Source organism: Dendrobium catenatum, unplaced genomic scaffold (assembly GCF_001605985.2).
Source record: "Dendrobium catenatum unplaced genomic scaffold, ASM160598v2 fragScaff_scaffold_103, whole genome shotgun sequence".
In the NCBI taxonomy this organism is placed as follows: Eukaryota; Viridiplantae; Streptophyta; class Magnoliopsida; order Asparagales; family Orchidaceae; genus Dendrobium; species Dendrobium catenatum.
In genome coordinates, this window is record NW_021318565.1 from 55,441 (window position 1) to 73,955 (window position 18,515).

Sequence of the window (18,515 nt, forward strand, 5' to 3'; positions counted from 1 at the left end):
GGAGACGAAGGCGATCCTCTAATTTGTGTGTTACAAAAATTGCTTCTAGCTCCACGAAAACCCGTCAAAACACAACGTAATGCCTTGTTTAAAACCAAATGCAGGCAAGTCTGTGATTTACTCATTGACAGTGGCTGTACATAGAACGTTATTTCTCGCGCTGTGGTTCAAGCCTTACAACTTAAAACCACCAAAAATCCTAATCCATATAAGATAAGCTGAGTGAGGAAGGGAATGGAGATCGCGGTGACGGATATGTGCAAAGTATCAATATCCATTGGCCGTTACTATGTAAGTGAAATTCTATGTGACGTTGTAGACATGGATGTTTTCCATTTGATACTTGGGAGACCTTGGCAATTTGATGTTGAGGCAATCTATGATTGTCGAGCAAACACTTACGCCTTTGATTGGAAGGGTAAGAAGTTGAGATTGTTGCCTCGTTCCCCAGACCAGGAAAATAACTCATCAAATGGTAAAACAGCCTTGTTTTCTGTTACCCGAAAGGCTTTGCTTAATGCCTGGAAGGACACGGATTGCATCATGACATTGGTAGTCACGGAGCAGAACGCCACCACGGGGTCACATGCCTTGCCAAGTTGTATCAGCCAACTGTTACAACAATTTGAAGACATTGCACCGCCTGAGTTGCTGGCCGAGCTACCGCCAGTTAGAACAATTCAACACGAGATTGAATTAACTCCTGGAGCGACATTGCCAAACTTACGGCACTACTGAATGAGCCCGAACGAGCACAAGATCCTACAGCAAATTGTTAATGAATTCCTAGATAAGCAGTTAATAAAACCGAGCCTCAGCCCTTGTGCAGTGCCCGCCCTGTTGGTGCCAAAGAAAGATGGTAGCTGGAGGATGTGTATAGACAGTCGCTCCATAAACAAGATTACGGTTAAGTTTCATTTTCCGATGCCGCGGATGGAAGATATGTTAGACAAATTGGTGGGAGCTCAAATCTTCTCCAAATTGGATTTGAGGAGTGGCTATCATCAAATCCGAATTCGACCTGGCGACGAGTGGAAGACAACATTTAAAACTAGCCAAGGCTTATACGAGTGGAAGATCATACCATTTGGTTTGTGCAATGCACCAGCGACTTTTATGAGGCTAATGAATGAAGTCTTAAAGTTGTTCCTAAATAAGTGCTGCGTTGTATACTTCGACGACATATTAGTCTTCAACACAACGTTGGAAGATCACATACAGCACTTGTCATCGATTTTTGAGGCATTGCGGCACAACAAACTATATCTGAACATCCTAAAGTGTGAATTTGCAACTCCACAGGTAGCTTTTCTTGGCTTCTTAATTTCGGCTGAAGGAGTAAAGATTGATCCAGGGAAAATTGTTGCCATCAAAGATTGGCCGACGCTTCGTAGTTTTTTTTTAATGTTCGTAGTTTTCATGGGTCGGCAAATTTTTATTGGCGTTTTATCAAGGGATTTAGTGTGGTTATGGCCCCAATCACTGATATCCTAAAACAGCCACACTTTTCGTGGTCAGAGGAGCAGCAGAGGAGTTTTGAATTGATCAAAGATGCCTTATCTACTGCACCCGTCCTTGCATTGCCTGATTTTGATAAGCCATTCATAGTGGATACGGACGCTTCTATGTTGGGATTTGGTGTCGTGTTGTCCCAAGATAACAAGCTGGTAGAATTCTTCAGCGAGAAATTAAGCCCTTCCAGACATAAATGGACTGTTTACGAACAGGAGCTATATGCTATTATCCGAGCATTGAAACAGTGAGAACACTACTTGCTACATTAAGATTTCGTTCTTTGTAGCGATCATAAGGCCCTCCAATATATTAATACTCAAAAGAACATTAACCAGATGCACGCTCGCTGGATCATATTTTTACAAAAATTCACCTTTGTGTTAAAAGACAAGAGTGGAACCCAAAATTGGGTAGCTGATGCATTGAGCCGACGGGTTATTCTTTTAACCCAATTGCAAACGAATTTTCGGGGTTAGAGTGTATCCAGGAGTTATATCCTGATGATAGCTATTTCCATGATGTTTGGTCAAAATGCAAAAACCATGAGCCAGTAGCAGAGTATTCTATGCGACAAGGATTTCTTTTAAAAAATGGGCTGCTGTGTATACCGAAATCATCGTGGAGGCAACTTATAATCCATGAAGCTCATGTGGGATGATTGGTAGCACATATGCGGTGCGATAACACCATTGCAAAATTACAGACACGTTTTTTTTTTTTTTTTGCCTCACGTAGAGATGTGACCAAATACGTGCAAAGGTGCTCGGTGTGCCAAAGTTACAAGGGCGGAGGACAGAATACTGGATTGTATCAGCCGTTGCTCATTCCAGGCTCTGTATGGGAAGACTTAAGTTTGGATTTCATGTTGGGCCTTCCACGGACAAAGCGAGGTAACGATTCTATCATGGTTGTGATGGATTGGTTCTCAAAAAATGGTGCATTTCATTGCGTGTAAAAAAACATTTAACGCCCTTAATATAGCCAAGCGTTTTTTTTTAAAGAAGTGGTACGTCTTCATGGTATTCCCCGAAGCCTCACTTCCGACTGAAATGTAAAGTTCATAAGTCATTTTTGGCGGGAGCTGTGGAAACGCATGAATACACATATTCAATTGAGCTAGGCTTATCATCCTCAAACGGATGGACAGACCAAAGTGGTTAACAGAACACTCGGCAATCTCCTTCGCTGCCATGTCCAAGAACACCCAAAACTATGGGATGACATACTCGGTCAAGCTGAATTTGCGTACAACTCTATGACTAATCGGTCCACTGTATGTGTTCGTTTAATATTGTTTATACCAAAATGCCTAATATTATTCTTGACGTTGCAGTTCTTTCCAAAAGCCAAAGCAAAGCCTCTTGTACGTTCACGGAACTGTGATCAATTTGTCAAACTGTTATCGGAGGTCCGCCTCAAGCTCCAGGATTCATTTCAGAATTATAAATCAGCTGCGGATTTGCATCGAAGAGAACAAATCTTCAATCCTGGAGATTTGGTTTATGTTCGTATCGAGGAATGACTGCCGCTAGGTCCACATTCAAAACTAAGTAGGAGAAAATGGAGGCCATTTCCTATAACTAAAAAGATCAATGACAATACTTACGTCGTCGATCTTCCGGCCGAATTCACTACATCCCATACATTCAATGTTGCTGACCTTTTTGCTTACATTCCCCCAGATGACTGTCCACTTACTATTAAATCGTTGTATTCCGATTCTTTTCACGGTGGGGGCGAATGATGCCGTGCATCACTGCTTATAGGCCACCTGAGAAGTATTTTATCTTTATTAGTACTCTAAATCTTTAAATGAGCCGAAATATAAAATTTAGCATAAATTAGGAGGCGATGACGACACGTAAATTGTGATGCACTATAACTGAAAATTTTTTCGGCTTATAAGGCGAGATAAATTTAAAACAAAATCAGAAAAGAAATTAAAAAAAAAAAAAAAAAAAAATTAAAAAAAAAAAAAAAAAAACTTCAACCTCTCGCCGCGAATCTCTATTGTCACCGTCACCTCGCTCGCTCGTCAAGGTATATCATTCGCCAAACTCTAAAATCTCAAATTCCGTTGTTGACGCTTGCAACGAGATGGAGAACCCCCTATGCGCTCACGTAGTGTAGTAGTGGAACTTTTATTTGGTCTGGTGACCTGACGTAGCACTACCTACGTTCAGTCACCACTGATATAGCGCCACGTAGAAGCACAATATCACGGACCCGACCCAGAGAATAGTGGGTATGCTGCACATGCGTATTTTAAATCCATGACGACCCGGTATTGCTAGGTATTGCTCGGTATTGCTAGGTATTGGTCGATTTTGCTCAGCAATAACGAGAAATACCATTATGTGAAGACTAATACCTAGTTTTACTAGGTATTGCTCGGTATTGGTCTTCACAGAGCGGTATTTCTCGTTATTGCCAAGCAATACCTAGCAATACCGAGCAATACCTAGTAATACCGAGCAATACCGAGCAATGCCTAGCAGTACACGAACATAGCAATCCCCTGTTCCGGTCCGGGTCATGTCGTCGGGTGCGGTATAGACTAAGAGCACGTGGAGACATGTTATTGGCGTCCGAACGTAGCGCTACGTCAGGTCACCTAACCTAATAATTGTTCGTAGTAGTGAGGGAAACAAGTGCGACGCTCGCGACGAGGCGGGTAAATCTCGAAGTGCTCATGGAGCGTGACGAGGATTGAAGAAATATGGCCGCGGTGTCATCCAACACCTACTCGAAGCGCTCATGTAGCGTCGAAGGGAAGGCCCAGACTCCTGAAATTTTCCCCTACGCAGGGGAGACGCCGGGATGCTGCCAAAATTTTGATGACAAAAGCTTAAATAAAATAATTTGATAATTCTTGAGCTCAAATAAAATATTTTGAGAGATTTCTTAGACTTAAATTAAATAATTTATGAATAATACTTGAGCAGAAATTGAATTATTAATATAAAAAAAAAAATCAATCAATTGAATATCAAATTATTTTGTATGGCAATATTTCTATGCTATGTATTTTGGCTCATGGTGGTATGGGGGAAACTCTTTGGAAATGTTTCTATAAAGATGAAGTGACAAAAGTATTTGATCATAACATTTGGATTTATGTTTCTAGCAACTTTGATCTTAAAACATAAACATTTTTTTTTATTGTTGGTGTATTTAACAGATTTTAATTCTTATCAATCAAAAAATAAAGAGCCATTTATTAAAAGGAGAAGTTTGATTGGATCCAAATTACACAAATCATTTATGATGCTTTGAAGCACTTGGCTTTTAAGACACTTGCTTTATTTGTACTCAACATTAGGGAGGATTTTGGATTTGAGTATCATATCTCTCTTGCGAAGTTAGTGTTCTTCTAAGTTGAGGGCATTTAATCACCTTCATTTAAAAATTTCAAGAGTTTGAAAAAAATATTTGGCTTACAATGAGGAGTCATATGCCATGGTTTGAGCATCTTTTCATTAAATTATTAATATAAAATTCAAAATAAAGCCTATGTTATATGCTTTAAATTGGAGACATTTTGGCATGCTCCAAATGAAGCTGATGGGATTTTGAGTGATAAAGAAAGAAGATGGATTTTTTACTTTGCTTCATCTTTCTTCCATAAATAGCCATGGTAGCTATGATAATAATGAAATCAATAGATGGCAATGATAAAATTAATTTGAAATTTATGGCTTAGTCTCATAATTAGTAAAATGTTGCTAAGCATGGCTTTAAATTCAAAATGTACATTTCTTAACATAGTGCGCTATCACTCCGAAACAACATGTCACTATTTGAAAACCTCTAAGCATATTGAAAATGAGGCATTACTTTGACAAACATATTATTTCAAAGATTGATGCTACCTTGATAAGTGTGTATCGACCTCAAAATGCATATTATTGTTTCAACATGTGTGTCATGATTGCAATAAATATATTACTATGAGATGTATATCATTCATCGATAAGTTTTAATCACATAGATTGCAATCACCTCGATAATCTCATAGTCATCTCGATAAGCGAGCAATCACTTTGATAAGCACGTTAAAGCCCCAAAAAGTGTATAATCAGCATAAAAGGATACGCGTGCCTAAAGAAATATGTAGCTTCTAAAAAATTCAATTATTAAACATAAATGAGGCATTTTGCTGCTTCGATAAGCACATTATTGAAAAATCTTTGAAATAAACGCCGCCGGATCCACACCACTTTTACAAGCGGACAGAAGGCGCTTAATGCCTCTTCCTGCATTCAAAAATAATTTTCTAAATTTCAATATGATGCATCGAGCAGGGTGTCGACACCTCTAAGATGTGTGTCACAGCCTTGGGAAGCAAGCGACTGCCCCAAGAAGAGTGCTACCGTCTTGAGAAGCAATTCACCACATTTAGAAGCATGCATATTAAAGTTTAAAAGCCTAATATACATGTTATTTAATCACCGATGATGGTTGTGTTGAATGTTTATATCAACCGGAGAGGATTCTAGACCTTCAAATATTTCTAAATTCTTATAAATGCAAATATTTCCAAATGGCTATAATAAATCCCCGATGATGGCCGTGTTGAATGTCTATATCAACCAGAGGGGACTCTACACCTTCAAATGCCTCCAAATACTCATGAAATGCAACTATTTCCAAATAGCTTTAATAAATCCCCAATGATAGCCGTGTTAAACATTTTTATAAACCATAGGGTATTAAATATTCAAAATGCCCTCAAATTTTTACGAAATGCGAACATTTTCAAATGACCCCAAAGTCTCCCCGATGATGGCCTCGTTGAAAGCTAATTTCAACCGGAAAGGATCTTAAACATTTAAAGTACCCCCAAATTTCAAAATTAAATTATATTTGGAAAAAAATCTCAATAAGTTTTATAAGATTTAAATGAAATTTATTATTTAAAACTTAAAGCAAATATCCATCTATCATCCACAAACGTTTGTTAAGGATGATAAATTTCAGAATAACTTCAGCTTACGAAAAGCAAAATATCTTATTGAATGTATATCTACTATTCATTCTCAAATGATTTCTTGTCAGCGGGAAAGTGACATGTGCACTCTGACTGGGTGGTTTTGCTGCAAAATAGCACCACTATATCACGGTTACGATCAAAGCCCGTATGTTCTTCAATGGTTAAAAGTCCATTGAGTAATGAATCATTGGGTACACTCAATAAGACACAAAGCTTTCTATTAACTAAGATTGACTTAAATTTGTCTCCTTAAATAAGCATCCACCCCAAGTCTACAATGTACCCTTAGACAAAGCAACCCATGGCTGCCGACAAGGATCCTTCTGTTAGGTTGGGTTGACTACCTCCTATGACTAAGTAGACTAGGGACCACGATGGCCCGGGACGATGGAACCATGGGATCTTGATCGGGCTCATCATCATTTCCCCCACCATCCACTTTAAGTATAAAAATAATAATTTATAAATTAAATAAAATAAAAAAATTCACATGTTGCTACTATATGCTAGGTATTTCATACATATTTAATGACTAGACTTAATAGAAAGTGCTCTCTCATCATCGAGAGGGGTAATTAACCATAGGTGCTTGCGCCTATGGGAAACCTAGAGCAAAATTATAAAGTCTTCACAAAATGAGGGTGAAATCTCTGCATAGTGCTTTATCCTAAAGTTAATATGCCTTCTGAAAATTTGACCCTGAACTTCGTTAAAACTCTCCTATGCAGGGGAGGCTGGGACCGAATTTTTGGAGCCCACAATTAGAAGGACCGTAGTTGGCGGGTGACGGAGGTCATAAAGACCATTATCTGGCGACGGAAGTTGAAAGGACCGTAGTCGGTGGGCGACGTAAGTCGGAAGAAACATAGTCGACGGGCGACAGAGGTCATAAAGACTATTGTCTGACGACGGAGGTCAGAAGAAAGGCGTCAGGTATAAGTCCAGCAATGGACAAAAATTCAACATCGGATAGATATCCGGCGAAAGTCTGATGACAGGCAGAAGTCCGACGTCAGGTTGAAATCTGGCGACGGGCGAAGATCCGGCATCCGGTAGAAGTCCGACGTCAGTTTGTAGCCAAGGAGAACTCCGAAGTTAGATGGTATTCAGGAAAAACTCTAGAGTCACTTGGAGATCTGACAAAATTCTGGCGTCACTTGGAGATCAGGCAAAATTTTGGTGTCACTTAGAGATCGAGCGGAGTTTCGGTGTCCCTTGGAAGTCGGGCGAAACGCCGGCGTCACTTGAAAGTTGAGTGGAACTTCGGCCTCACTTGAAAGTCTGGCAGAACTCTAATGTCACTTGGTAGTCGGGCGGAACTCCTGTGTTACTTGGAAGTTGGGCGTAACTCCGGCGTTACTTGGAAGTCGGGCGGAACTCTGGCGTCACTTGGAAGTCGAGCAGAATTTCAGCGTCACATGGAAGTTGGGCAAAACTCCGACGGTGGTCGAGGAGGAGCTTATTCCCTCCTCTTATCTTCTTCTTCTTCTTGCTTGGGTCCCGTCTTAAGAGAAATGAGGGGCTATTTATAGCTTTTTGAGGATGGCATGACTCATAAAAAGGAGGCCAGGAGGATCAAGGGCAAATGTGGGGTAGTTTGGATGGACGATCGATATTGAATCCCTTGATCGTGGACTGTTTCTCAGACATTTGAAGGTCTTAATGATATCATAATTCAGTGATCTTGGGCTCGTTGGATTCATCTCGTCAAGTTGCTCCATTTGACTATAAGCATGTCATGTTTGAAAACCGTTTGGTAATCCAAATAGTGGTTTGAACCTTCTAATAGTGCTTTGGGTCTTCGATTTGGACCCATTTGGGCTCAAATTGAGTTAAATTTGGTGTCGTTGGATTTGTATTTCCGAAACGTTCAGTTCGTCTGTAAGGTTGCTGAAATTGGAGTTCATATGATCTGATATTTAATTTTTGAAGTTTACAACTTAATTTTTGCCTCAAGATTCTTGTCAGATTAAGATAATTTTTCTATGACATATCAGATATATATATTAGCCATAAAGAATAGGCTCTTAGAGAAACAAAACAAAATAAAATTACCAGATATAAGGAAGAAAACATCCATTATGATAAATATGAAAATGATACAACAATAGATAATACATTTTTGAAAATCCATCTTCTACTTTTGAGATAAAAAGAAAAGAGATATTATATTTTGTAATTACAAGAATGGAGCATCCACCTCTGCAAAGTGCTGGGATATAAAATCATATAATGAAATACAAATAAGAAAACAGCGAAAAAGTACACCAAAATTTAACGTGAAAAATCTCAAAATTGTAAAAATAAAAAAATTAATCACACCACACAAAAAAATTACTATGAAAATTAGAGAAATTTTACCTAATAAATTATAGCCAATGTAAAAAAAGTCAACATATATATGACAAGCTCCAACCAATTTCATAGTAAAAGGACACAAAAAACACTTGGGAGTGTGATTCATTGAGTTAATTACAAAAAGTGCATGTCCTATAATTTCAAACATCTCTGATATAAAATATCCATTGCAAGGATATAGTCAAATGACATGAAGATCATAAATGTAAAGCTTTTGTTGGTAAGAAAAGGCAAATGTTGAATCATAGTTGTTTCTTGATTATTCTAAAATATAACAATTATAAATTAGTTTCATATTAACAAAGTTTTAATTCTTGCAACTGAGACATAAGACAACATAGGTCGAAAGAAGTATATCCATGCACAAAGTTTTTTTGGATGCTATTAAAGATTTGTAATGTAGTTATTTTTAATCAGACATCATTTTTTTTGGACAACAACAGCTAGGGGTGTCAATATTTGACACAACCCCAAAATCCGATCCGAACCCGACCCGAAAATTTCGGGTTAGGGTCAACCCAAAACGGGTCGGGTTCGGGTTAACCCTTTGACCCGATTTTGACCCGAAAACCCGATTTTGACCCGAAAACCCGATTTTGACCCGTTTTTTGACCCGAAAAGAGGAGATTGACCCGTTTTTTACCCGAAAAAAGTCATTTTTTTTTTTGGAAACGGGTCATTCGGGTCGGGTCGGGCTGATCCGGACCCGAAGCGGGTCGGGTTCGGGTCGGGAAAACTGACCCGTTTTTAAAAACGGGTCGGGTTCGGGTTGACCCGAATAGTGCCAGGTCAGTTTCGGGTTCGACCCGAACCCAACCCGTGACCCGAAATTGACACCCGTCAACAACTCTTATTAAACCTTATACAACTACCTATATGTGTATATATATAGAGAGAGAGAGAGAGAGAGAGAGAGAGAGGCATGATTCCAACAAATAAAGAAAATAACCCGCTCAATTTGATGACAAACCACTAATAAATGAAGGTGTAATAAAAACATGATGTAAGAATAGATAACATGGTGCAAAAAAATATATCATCCCAACTAATTCTCCCATATTGTCATTCTATATTATTAATTGACACCCATTGCCCATTATAATTTTATTAGAAAACATTAAAAATTTTTATCAATTATATCAAACAAATAACAATGCTAAATTTTAAAATCATTAAAATCTATAAAAATTCTCAACTTAATCTTGAATATTATGAAATCATCATATAGATAAAAAATTTCAAATTTCTTTGTAGACAAACTAAAAAAATATATGAGGATATCAAATTAAAAAAAGAATAAATAACAAAGTTATGATTTAATGCCAATAACTCGACAATAGATTCAACAACACAAGTAACCAAATTGTGAATATAGTCTGAGAGCAAATGCTGAGGATGATACTAATTTTGATGACAGTGACATTACAGAATATGAAATTAATGGAATCAAGTTGAAGGTAATGAGTATGTTCGACAAGCATAATATTTTGGAAACAGATGTATTAAAGTCTGGAGAAATTATTCTGTGCGGAATCCGATTATACAGCTGTGTTCGGATGCTTACGTGGAAAGTTAAAAGTCCGCGATATTTATTTGACTTGCGTATTGATTGAGTATTTATTTCGTATTCGTTGCATAAAATGTGTATTGATTTAGAATTTTATTGTGTATTTATTGAGTATTTGTTGCGTATATGCTGCGCATTTTCTACTTAATTACTGCTTATTTGTTGCAGATTTCTCTTCGTCTGCAATAAGTCTGAAAAGACAAACGGGTCGGGTAAGAAGTCAAATGAATATCCTAACTTTCCACGTAAGCACGCCACGCGTAATAATTTTACTGGCATCCGAACACAACTCTATAACCGGATTCCACACAGAATAATTTCTCTTCTCATTGGGGATATATCTTTATATCTTTACACATCTATGCATGTGTGTATGGATAGAGGGAGGTAGATGTGGCGAGAGAATTTGATTGCAGTTACCTTCTCTATCTCTTTGGAATATTTATTATATCACTTACACAGAAATCAAATGTGATCTCTTGAACTCAACTTTTCTTTGTGAACAAAGGAAGATTGTGATGATCAGAAGGGGAAAGAAAGAGGAAGAAGATAAGATACTTGAACAGTTACTACTAAGTGATGAGAAGCAATGTGCCGAACAGATTATGCTTGTAGATTTGGGTCGTAATGATGTTGGAAAGGATAATATTATTTTAGTAATATTGAATTATGTGATAATTAAATTTATCATTATGTTCCCTGTTAGGCTGTCTAAATGAAATTGTCATATATAGATTGTTTACTACGTCTAATGGATGATTGTTTTCAAAAATGCATTTCTTATATTGAGCTTTGTCGTTTATGCCCAATGCTTTTATCCGTCAGAGTTAAGGTTTTTATTAACTTCTGTTAACATGTAATTCATTTAATTGTTGAGGCGAAAGTGCAAAGCAAACATTTTTCGTTAGAGTTAAATTGTCATATTCAATTTTTGCATGCAAAACTTTTGTAAAAATTAGATTTGAAATTTGAATTATTTTCAATATTAAATTTTAGAACTTGCAATGTTTGATTATTTATACAAAACCAATTTTCTTCAAATTACTGTTTATTCTAGCAGGAATTAGTGTAGAGCCGAAAACAGGAAGTCTAGAGTTCATTTTTAATCAGCTATTAATTGATATATGAACTATCAGTTCAGAAAGACCCCTAATTCAAGAAAACACTTCTGAAATTCTTTTTAAGGAATTCTATTGTTTTCCAAGATTGATCTAATTGATTTTTTGCAAAACTAAACCTTAATTTGTTTCAGCATGATAGAAGTGGCTCAACCCAATTCATTTAATAAAAAACATAGAAACTGTGCAAAATAGCATATTAGATTTGCATCCCTTTAAACAACACATAGTTCATTGATTGTTTTATAAACCCGTGAAATGATCTGATTTCACTGATAAATCTAGAAGGCAAATGCAGCCACTTGTTCTGTTATTAACATAAAAATCTCAACAAGCAGGGTGCTAACGTCTATTTCCTTGAAACAAAGGCTTTCCTAATACATCCAAAACTTAGTCTACATCTCTACAAACAGGCAGAAAAGTTATATCCAAAGCAACAGTAATCTTTGTGCAGCATCTGTGATTATCATCCAAGTAATGGAAGAAAACAAGTTGCAACGACAGGAAGCAAGCTACCTAGTTGAGACATTGATTGTTGGTTCGCGTCATTGCACTATATAAAATATAGAAAGGTGTCATGTCATAATGAATTATAGTGAATTAATCAAGCAAAAAATCATTGCAAACCATCCAGTCTTCAGGTTCACAATAAACAAGGCGGAAATGTGTATTTTGTATGATTCAAATTTGTTGAATGCATAAAATGCCATTGGCATTAGAGGCAGGGGAAGCACCATGTTTCATCCTTAATGAATTCATTGACAGTGACATTTTTATTTAATAATTAAACTAAGTAAAGACACAATCATTATAGATATTATGTTTGGAAGGATCAAAACCAGGATTGTACCTGTAGCAAAGAACAAGAAAAACAGAGAAAAAAAAAAAACTTGACAGATTTTTTTTCTTCACACAAAACCTTCATATCTATTAGCCAAACAAAAAATATATATAGCCTATACATAAGAGGAGAGGAGGAGGTTTTTTTTTTCGGTACTAAGCAATGCAAATAACTGCTGTACAGTTATTGCTTTACCAAAAACAAAACTAAATAATAATAACTGCTATATAGTTATTTCTCTAAACAAACACCTAAATATAGGATTAACACAAAAATGACAAAGAATAGACTTAACATATTATGCAATGTTGCCATTTCTCCATGGATCTTGAAATAGAGAGAGAGAGAGAGAGAGAGAGAGAGAGAGAGAGAGAGATGTCAAAATTGATTTAATATCGGAGCCAATCAATTTAATATAGACAATCAATTTAATTTAAACAATCATATAATTAAAAAAAATACATTTAAACATATGAAATTTAAAATTAATGAATTGAACATCTAACTTTAAATAAAATTAAAATCCATTTAATCAATCTAATTAATGCAATTAAAATCAAATAAAAATGCAAAAAAAGAATGTTTTTCCACTATCCAATCAGTCTAAGTACAATCTACTGAGCAGCTCTCTAATAACTCTCAAAAAGTTCTCTAACTGAGAGGTTATGAAGTTTACCATGACAAATGTCATTATGTGGTGATGCAAGATTATGGCAATAAAGATTTAATAGATAAAAATTGAGGAAATTATGCATATTATCATTGGAGTAGCAAAAGTTAGCTTTTGCTTCTTCTTTTTTTCATACACTCACACTAAGATATATATATATATCTCTCTCTCAATAGAGATGTGGAGTGACATCAAGACTTGGTGTAAAGCCAAATGCTTGCAAGGAGATCAATGCAGTTTCAAAAAAGTCATTTCATGTGATTACTGTTGAAAACAACAAATCTAATTCAAACTAGCCTCATTAAATCTTTATTTAATGATTTAAATAACCAAGAGTATATCTGTGAAAAGGTTAGTGATACGGCTATACTTGGAGTAAATATTTCGATCCTGTTGTGGGGCTCAAAAATATTAAATTTTAGGGAAATTTACATACCTAACACTTAAAAATTTCTTATTTACTCATCCAACATCTAAACTAATCTATTTACACTCATACCACCTAAAACTTATTTTGTTTTCTAAAATACCATTATGTCACTATTCCATCTTCCACTATATCAAAACCCTCCCGATATGCACAAACCCTCCGCCTTGTTGTTTCTTCACAAGAAACTACAATGCCTTACCCCATTTCCTTCTTTCTCCTGCCGGTGGCAAACCTTAGTCGATGTATAATCTCTTCGTAGTATACTTCCTAATAAGCCCTAAAGTTTTGCGTTTGCTGCCAGTTCGTGAGTTTCTTGCGAATGTTCACTGTTTACTTTGTCTGAAACTTGCTTTATGGTAAGTTCAGTTGCAATAAAAATATTGGAGATTGGAAGATGCAAATCTTCTTTAGGAGCTTTATCTATCCATTGCTACAAAACACATACATATTCCATAACCTGCCATGACTTTTGAAATGAAGGACGTAACTTCTGAAAGAAAGATTGAAATATCAAAAATTCAATTATGCCACCTGAATGGTGGAAGGACGTAACTCTTAAAGGAATATTTAGTTTCGTACCATGGCAATAATCATGCAAAGAAGAAAAGGCGATGGAGGATAAGTGTTTACTACACCTATTGAGATTACATAAGCCTTGAAGGGAAGCTGCTCTGAGATAAGGTGAGTTGCTCTGTATCTCAAAATGAAGGTTGTATTCAGAGAAGAGACAACGACAGAGCACTGCTGCTCGGAGATGTTTCCAACGCACGAATCCAACACGAGAGAGCTGATCGGAGAGGTTTCATGTGCACCAAAGGCTGTTTTCGCGACTTGATTTTGACGGAGCAGACAAAGTGTTATATTTGATTAGGGATAGCTCATTACGGTGGTAAAGGAATAAAACACTACAGGAAAATCACTTATTACCGGCGGCTTTCCGGCGGTCAGTTTTCCGGCGGTTTTTGACAGCTTATTTCCTACAAAATTTTCCGGCGGCTTTCCGACGGATTACCGACGGCTAATTTCCACGCAAAATTTTGCGACGGCTAATTTCCCGCAAAATTATCCCGCGGAATTTTCCGACGGATTACCGGCGGCTTTCCGACGGCTAATTTCCCCGCAAAATTTTGCGACGGCTAATTTCCCGCAAAATTTTCCCGCGGACCTTTCCGGCTGCTTTCTGACGGATTACCGGCGGCTTTCCGGCGGCCATGTTTCCGGCGGCTTTGAGACACATTTCCGACGGCTTTTCCGGCGGCTTTTAAAAATTTAATAAAAAAATGAATAAAATTTTAAACATTTAAATGATTTAACAAAAAATTATTAAAAGTTAAAATAACTATTAACTTAATTTTCATCTTAAAATTAATTAGTTAGTTATTTTTTATTTTTTATTAATATTTTTTTTTTATTTTAAATTAAATAGTTTTAATTTTTTTTATTAATAAAAGTTTTTTTTATTTCTGTGGTGATATAGTTTACAATTAAATATTTACAAATTTAAAACGTATTTTTTCTTCTTCAGCAAAGCGGTCCGTCCAAATTTGGAAATTCCACGTGAGGAACCGTTGTTTCGAAACCTCGCCTTGCACGCTGGAGTCCCCGGAGCGCGCGCGGGAAGCTGGCTGCAGCGCCGCGGGAGCCGCTTGGGGGGAGCTTGCCCTGAGCGTTGGAGCGGGGGTGGCCTGTCGGAGCGCGGAGCGGGGGTGGTTGCCGGAGCCCGGGGTTGAGCCGCGGGAGCTGGGTTGGCTGCCGGAGCGGTAAAATTTTTTTTTTTTTTTTTTGACCGGCGGTTCAAGACTGCCGGTAAGGGCCGCCGGACAAAATTACCGCCGGAATTCATGTTTCCTACGCCGTTTTGTACCGGCGGTATTAAACCGCCGGAAACTAACAAAACAGCCGGAAAAGGTTCAATTACCCGCCGAAAAGCGCCGAGAAATGGTGGATTTTTTCCTGTAGTGAAAATTGAAGTTTAGGTGTGAGTAAGGTAAATATTAGATGTTTTGGTGTTAGGTATGGTAAAAATCCCTAAATTTTTATTAAATAAGAGAATGATGAATAAGGAATGAATTAGGGAATGAATAATTAGAATTTTAAATTCATTAGAGGAAGGCAATTTTAATTATGGTAATTAATGGAAAAGGAGGCTGCTTCGTGCGTGGGGGGGGGGGAGGGGGGGGGGTTTATTGGGTGGAGTTCAATTAGGATTATCTATGTTGGTTTTTATTATATGTGTGATTTGATTTTTGTTGTAGTTTTTCTTTCTAAGAGGGCTTCTTAGTGACGTTTAGGAGGTTTGGAGATGTCGATCTACCTGTAGAACATTGTATATTTCCTTTTTTGTGTTGAAAGAGTAATCCCAAAATTAGCCACTTTTTCTCTCATTTTCTGCAATTTTTTTTTTCCTCATTGATTTTCCCTTCTAAACATATCAATTAGCATAGCTCTAGTGAAAATAAGGATTAAGAGAGTTTCGTCTTAGATAGTTTGGTCACATAGAACGCCAAACCTTCCGATGACCCGGATTAGGAGAATAGACGTATTAAATATATATGACCTTATATTAATAAATTAAGCACCCAATCAGATACTAATTTCATATAATCTAATTTTAATTCACCAACCTAGTCTAATGGATGACCAACCAAAATTTAATTGACCTTGATTTTGGAGAAAATAAAAATTGGTTAGATCTACTCCTTTAGAAGGGTCTAACTTGGGAGTGTGAGGTATATGCATAACAAACATATTTTATCTTAGGGGTATTAAGTATGAGTTTGTTTGATCTAAGGTTCAACAAAATTGAGTTAAACCATTCATAAGTTCAAATATGCATTGATTTATGATGTGTGATTTGCATCATAAGTCATGCTAGTTGCTATTCTAATAAGAACTGACCTTATAATCAAATTTAAAAAATAGGTCCTCTATCGAAAATGAGGACAACATTATCAAAATTATATATATACAACCATTTTATTTCATGCTAAATTGGATAATTCTGAATTCACCAAATCATTTGGTGCATTCATGTTGATCCTAACAACTAAAAAAAAAAAAAAATCATCATAAATTTGATAAAGATGATTCAGCTAGAATGCGAATTGTAGTTTGATTTTCTTTTTGCTATGCGGCGGTTGAGAAAGCAATCAAACGAGGAACATCAAGTTATTGTTAATGGACTGGATTTGTACAGAAAACATTTCTCTTCTATCTATAGTGGGGGATGGTCTTATGGGAAAGACAACTCTCTTGCAATATGTTTTGAAAGACGAAGTGACAAAGGAATTTGATCCTAAAATGAAACTTGAGGAGGAGATGTCCAAAAGGTTCTTGCTGGTCCTCGACCACATTCAAAGTAAAGGGAGAAACGACATAATAGCAAATGGGAAAGTATGCTTGCCCCTCGTCTTGTGGAAAATTTGGGAAGTAAAATTTTGGTAATGACTCGGAGGGGATCAGTTGCATTGATGATTGCACAAAATTGAGTTAAAATTACATATTTCCTATCTTAAGAATGAGCTATATATTCCTCTCAAGGCATCGACAAGATTATTTTGTATTTTATTGTATATTCCCATGAGATCATTGGCTCGATAGAGAAGGTATGGTACGAATGTGGATTACATCAGGTTCCATTCCGCCACCTTGTATTCATAAGAGGCTGTGGAGGATATTGGGAGGAAGGATGCCGAGGAGGCTTGCAGTGCCAAATTATGAGCCGAAAAGGGAGATTTTGATTTCGCCAAGAACGTGCTCGCAACCTCTATCCACCAAAATGTCTAAGCATACCATAATATATATATATATATATATATATATATATATATATTATATATATATTATATATTTATATATATATATATATATATATATATATATATGCAAGGTCTGCAATATGGATGAATAATGTCAACTGATCTTCAATCTAGAGAAAATTGAATTGACAAGTTGTTCAAAGTGCGAAGATTTTTCCATCTTGTGGGAAACTTCCTTTCCTCAAGTCTCTATAACTTGTTTGGATGCTGAAAGTGAAATGGCTCGAAAATAAATTTAATGGGAATGATGAAAGTCGTGCCCTTCCATTGCTAAAGGTGTTACATATTTTTGAATTAGAAGAACTAAAGGATTGATTTGAGGCAGGAATGATCACTGAAGATGGTTATTTGTTTCCTTGCCTAATTAAATTGGACCCATCTTACTGCTTGAAATGGGAAGAGTTGTCCTCTTTATCCTCCATACTCTCGAGAGGTTGAGCATAGATGAAATTGGGTGAACGAATTTGAATTTTTGCAGCAATTCAAATTCTATTACCCACGAAACGTCAACTATCATTCATCTAGCTAATGAAATGGCAAGACTTACAACATTAAGACACTGGAAATTAGAAATTGCCTCAAAATGAACTTTCTCGGAGAAATACACGCCACTAAGGACATCTCCAATGAAGAACTCCATTTTTCATGTCAAAATACCGCAAAACGTAAAATAGCGTGGTGCTGTTCCAATCGAACGTCATTTTTTTGCTTCTGCGCGAAGGTAACGATCCTTCTAGTTTCACGCGTTTTTCCGGTTGAGAGAGGAAAATAGCGTGGGTGAACAGTGCAACGCCAATATTGGCGTTGCACTGTTCACCCGCAAGCAAATGACGGACGTTTTGACGTTCGGCTGGAGGGACCTAATGACACCAAACGCTCGTTTGACGTTCGGTTGGAGATGGTCTAATAACTATCACATACACGCCACTAATAACTATCACCTGAGGCTTGGCAGTCTCATAATAGGTGCATTAAAAAATATTGCTTTCTTAGAAAAGGTTGATTATCATGATAAGGTTTTGATTTGGTTATCAGCAAAAAAAAAAAAAAAAAAAATCAGCCAAGCTAAAGTCAAACAAGAAAAGTCACGAGCAAGTTAATGCTAACCTTGTATCAATCAAACTCGTTTTGTCGGAATGAGAGCAGAATGAACCCTTTTTTTTTTTTTTTACGCACAACAACGCCTTCAACCTTCTGTCAGAGTT

At 36.8% G+C, this 18,515-nt stretch overlaps 1 protein-coding gene across 1 annotated transcript; it reads left to right on the forward strand.

Annotated features, from left to right (window-relative positions):
- Positions 1-234: 234 nt before the first annotated feature.
- On the forward strand, positions 235-738 carry LOC110095377. The gene has a single exon (XM_020820898.1). It carries the CDS (start codon positions 235-237, stop codon positions 736-738), a length of 504 nt encoding a protein of 167 aa, XP_020676557.1.
- Positions 739-18,515: the final 17,777 nt, after the last annotated feature.

Bases quoted from the DNA above. Each gene is read 5' to 3' on its own strand.
- LOC110095377 (XM_020820898.1), top strand. From the start codon at position 235: ATGGAGATCGCGGTGACGGATATGTGCAAAGTATCAATATCCATTGGC.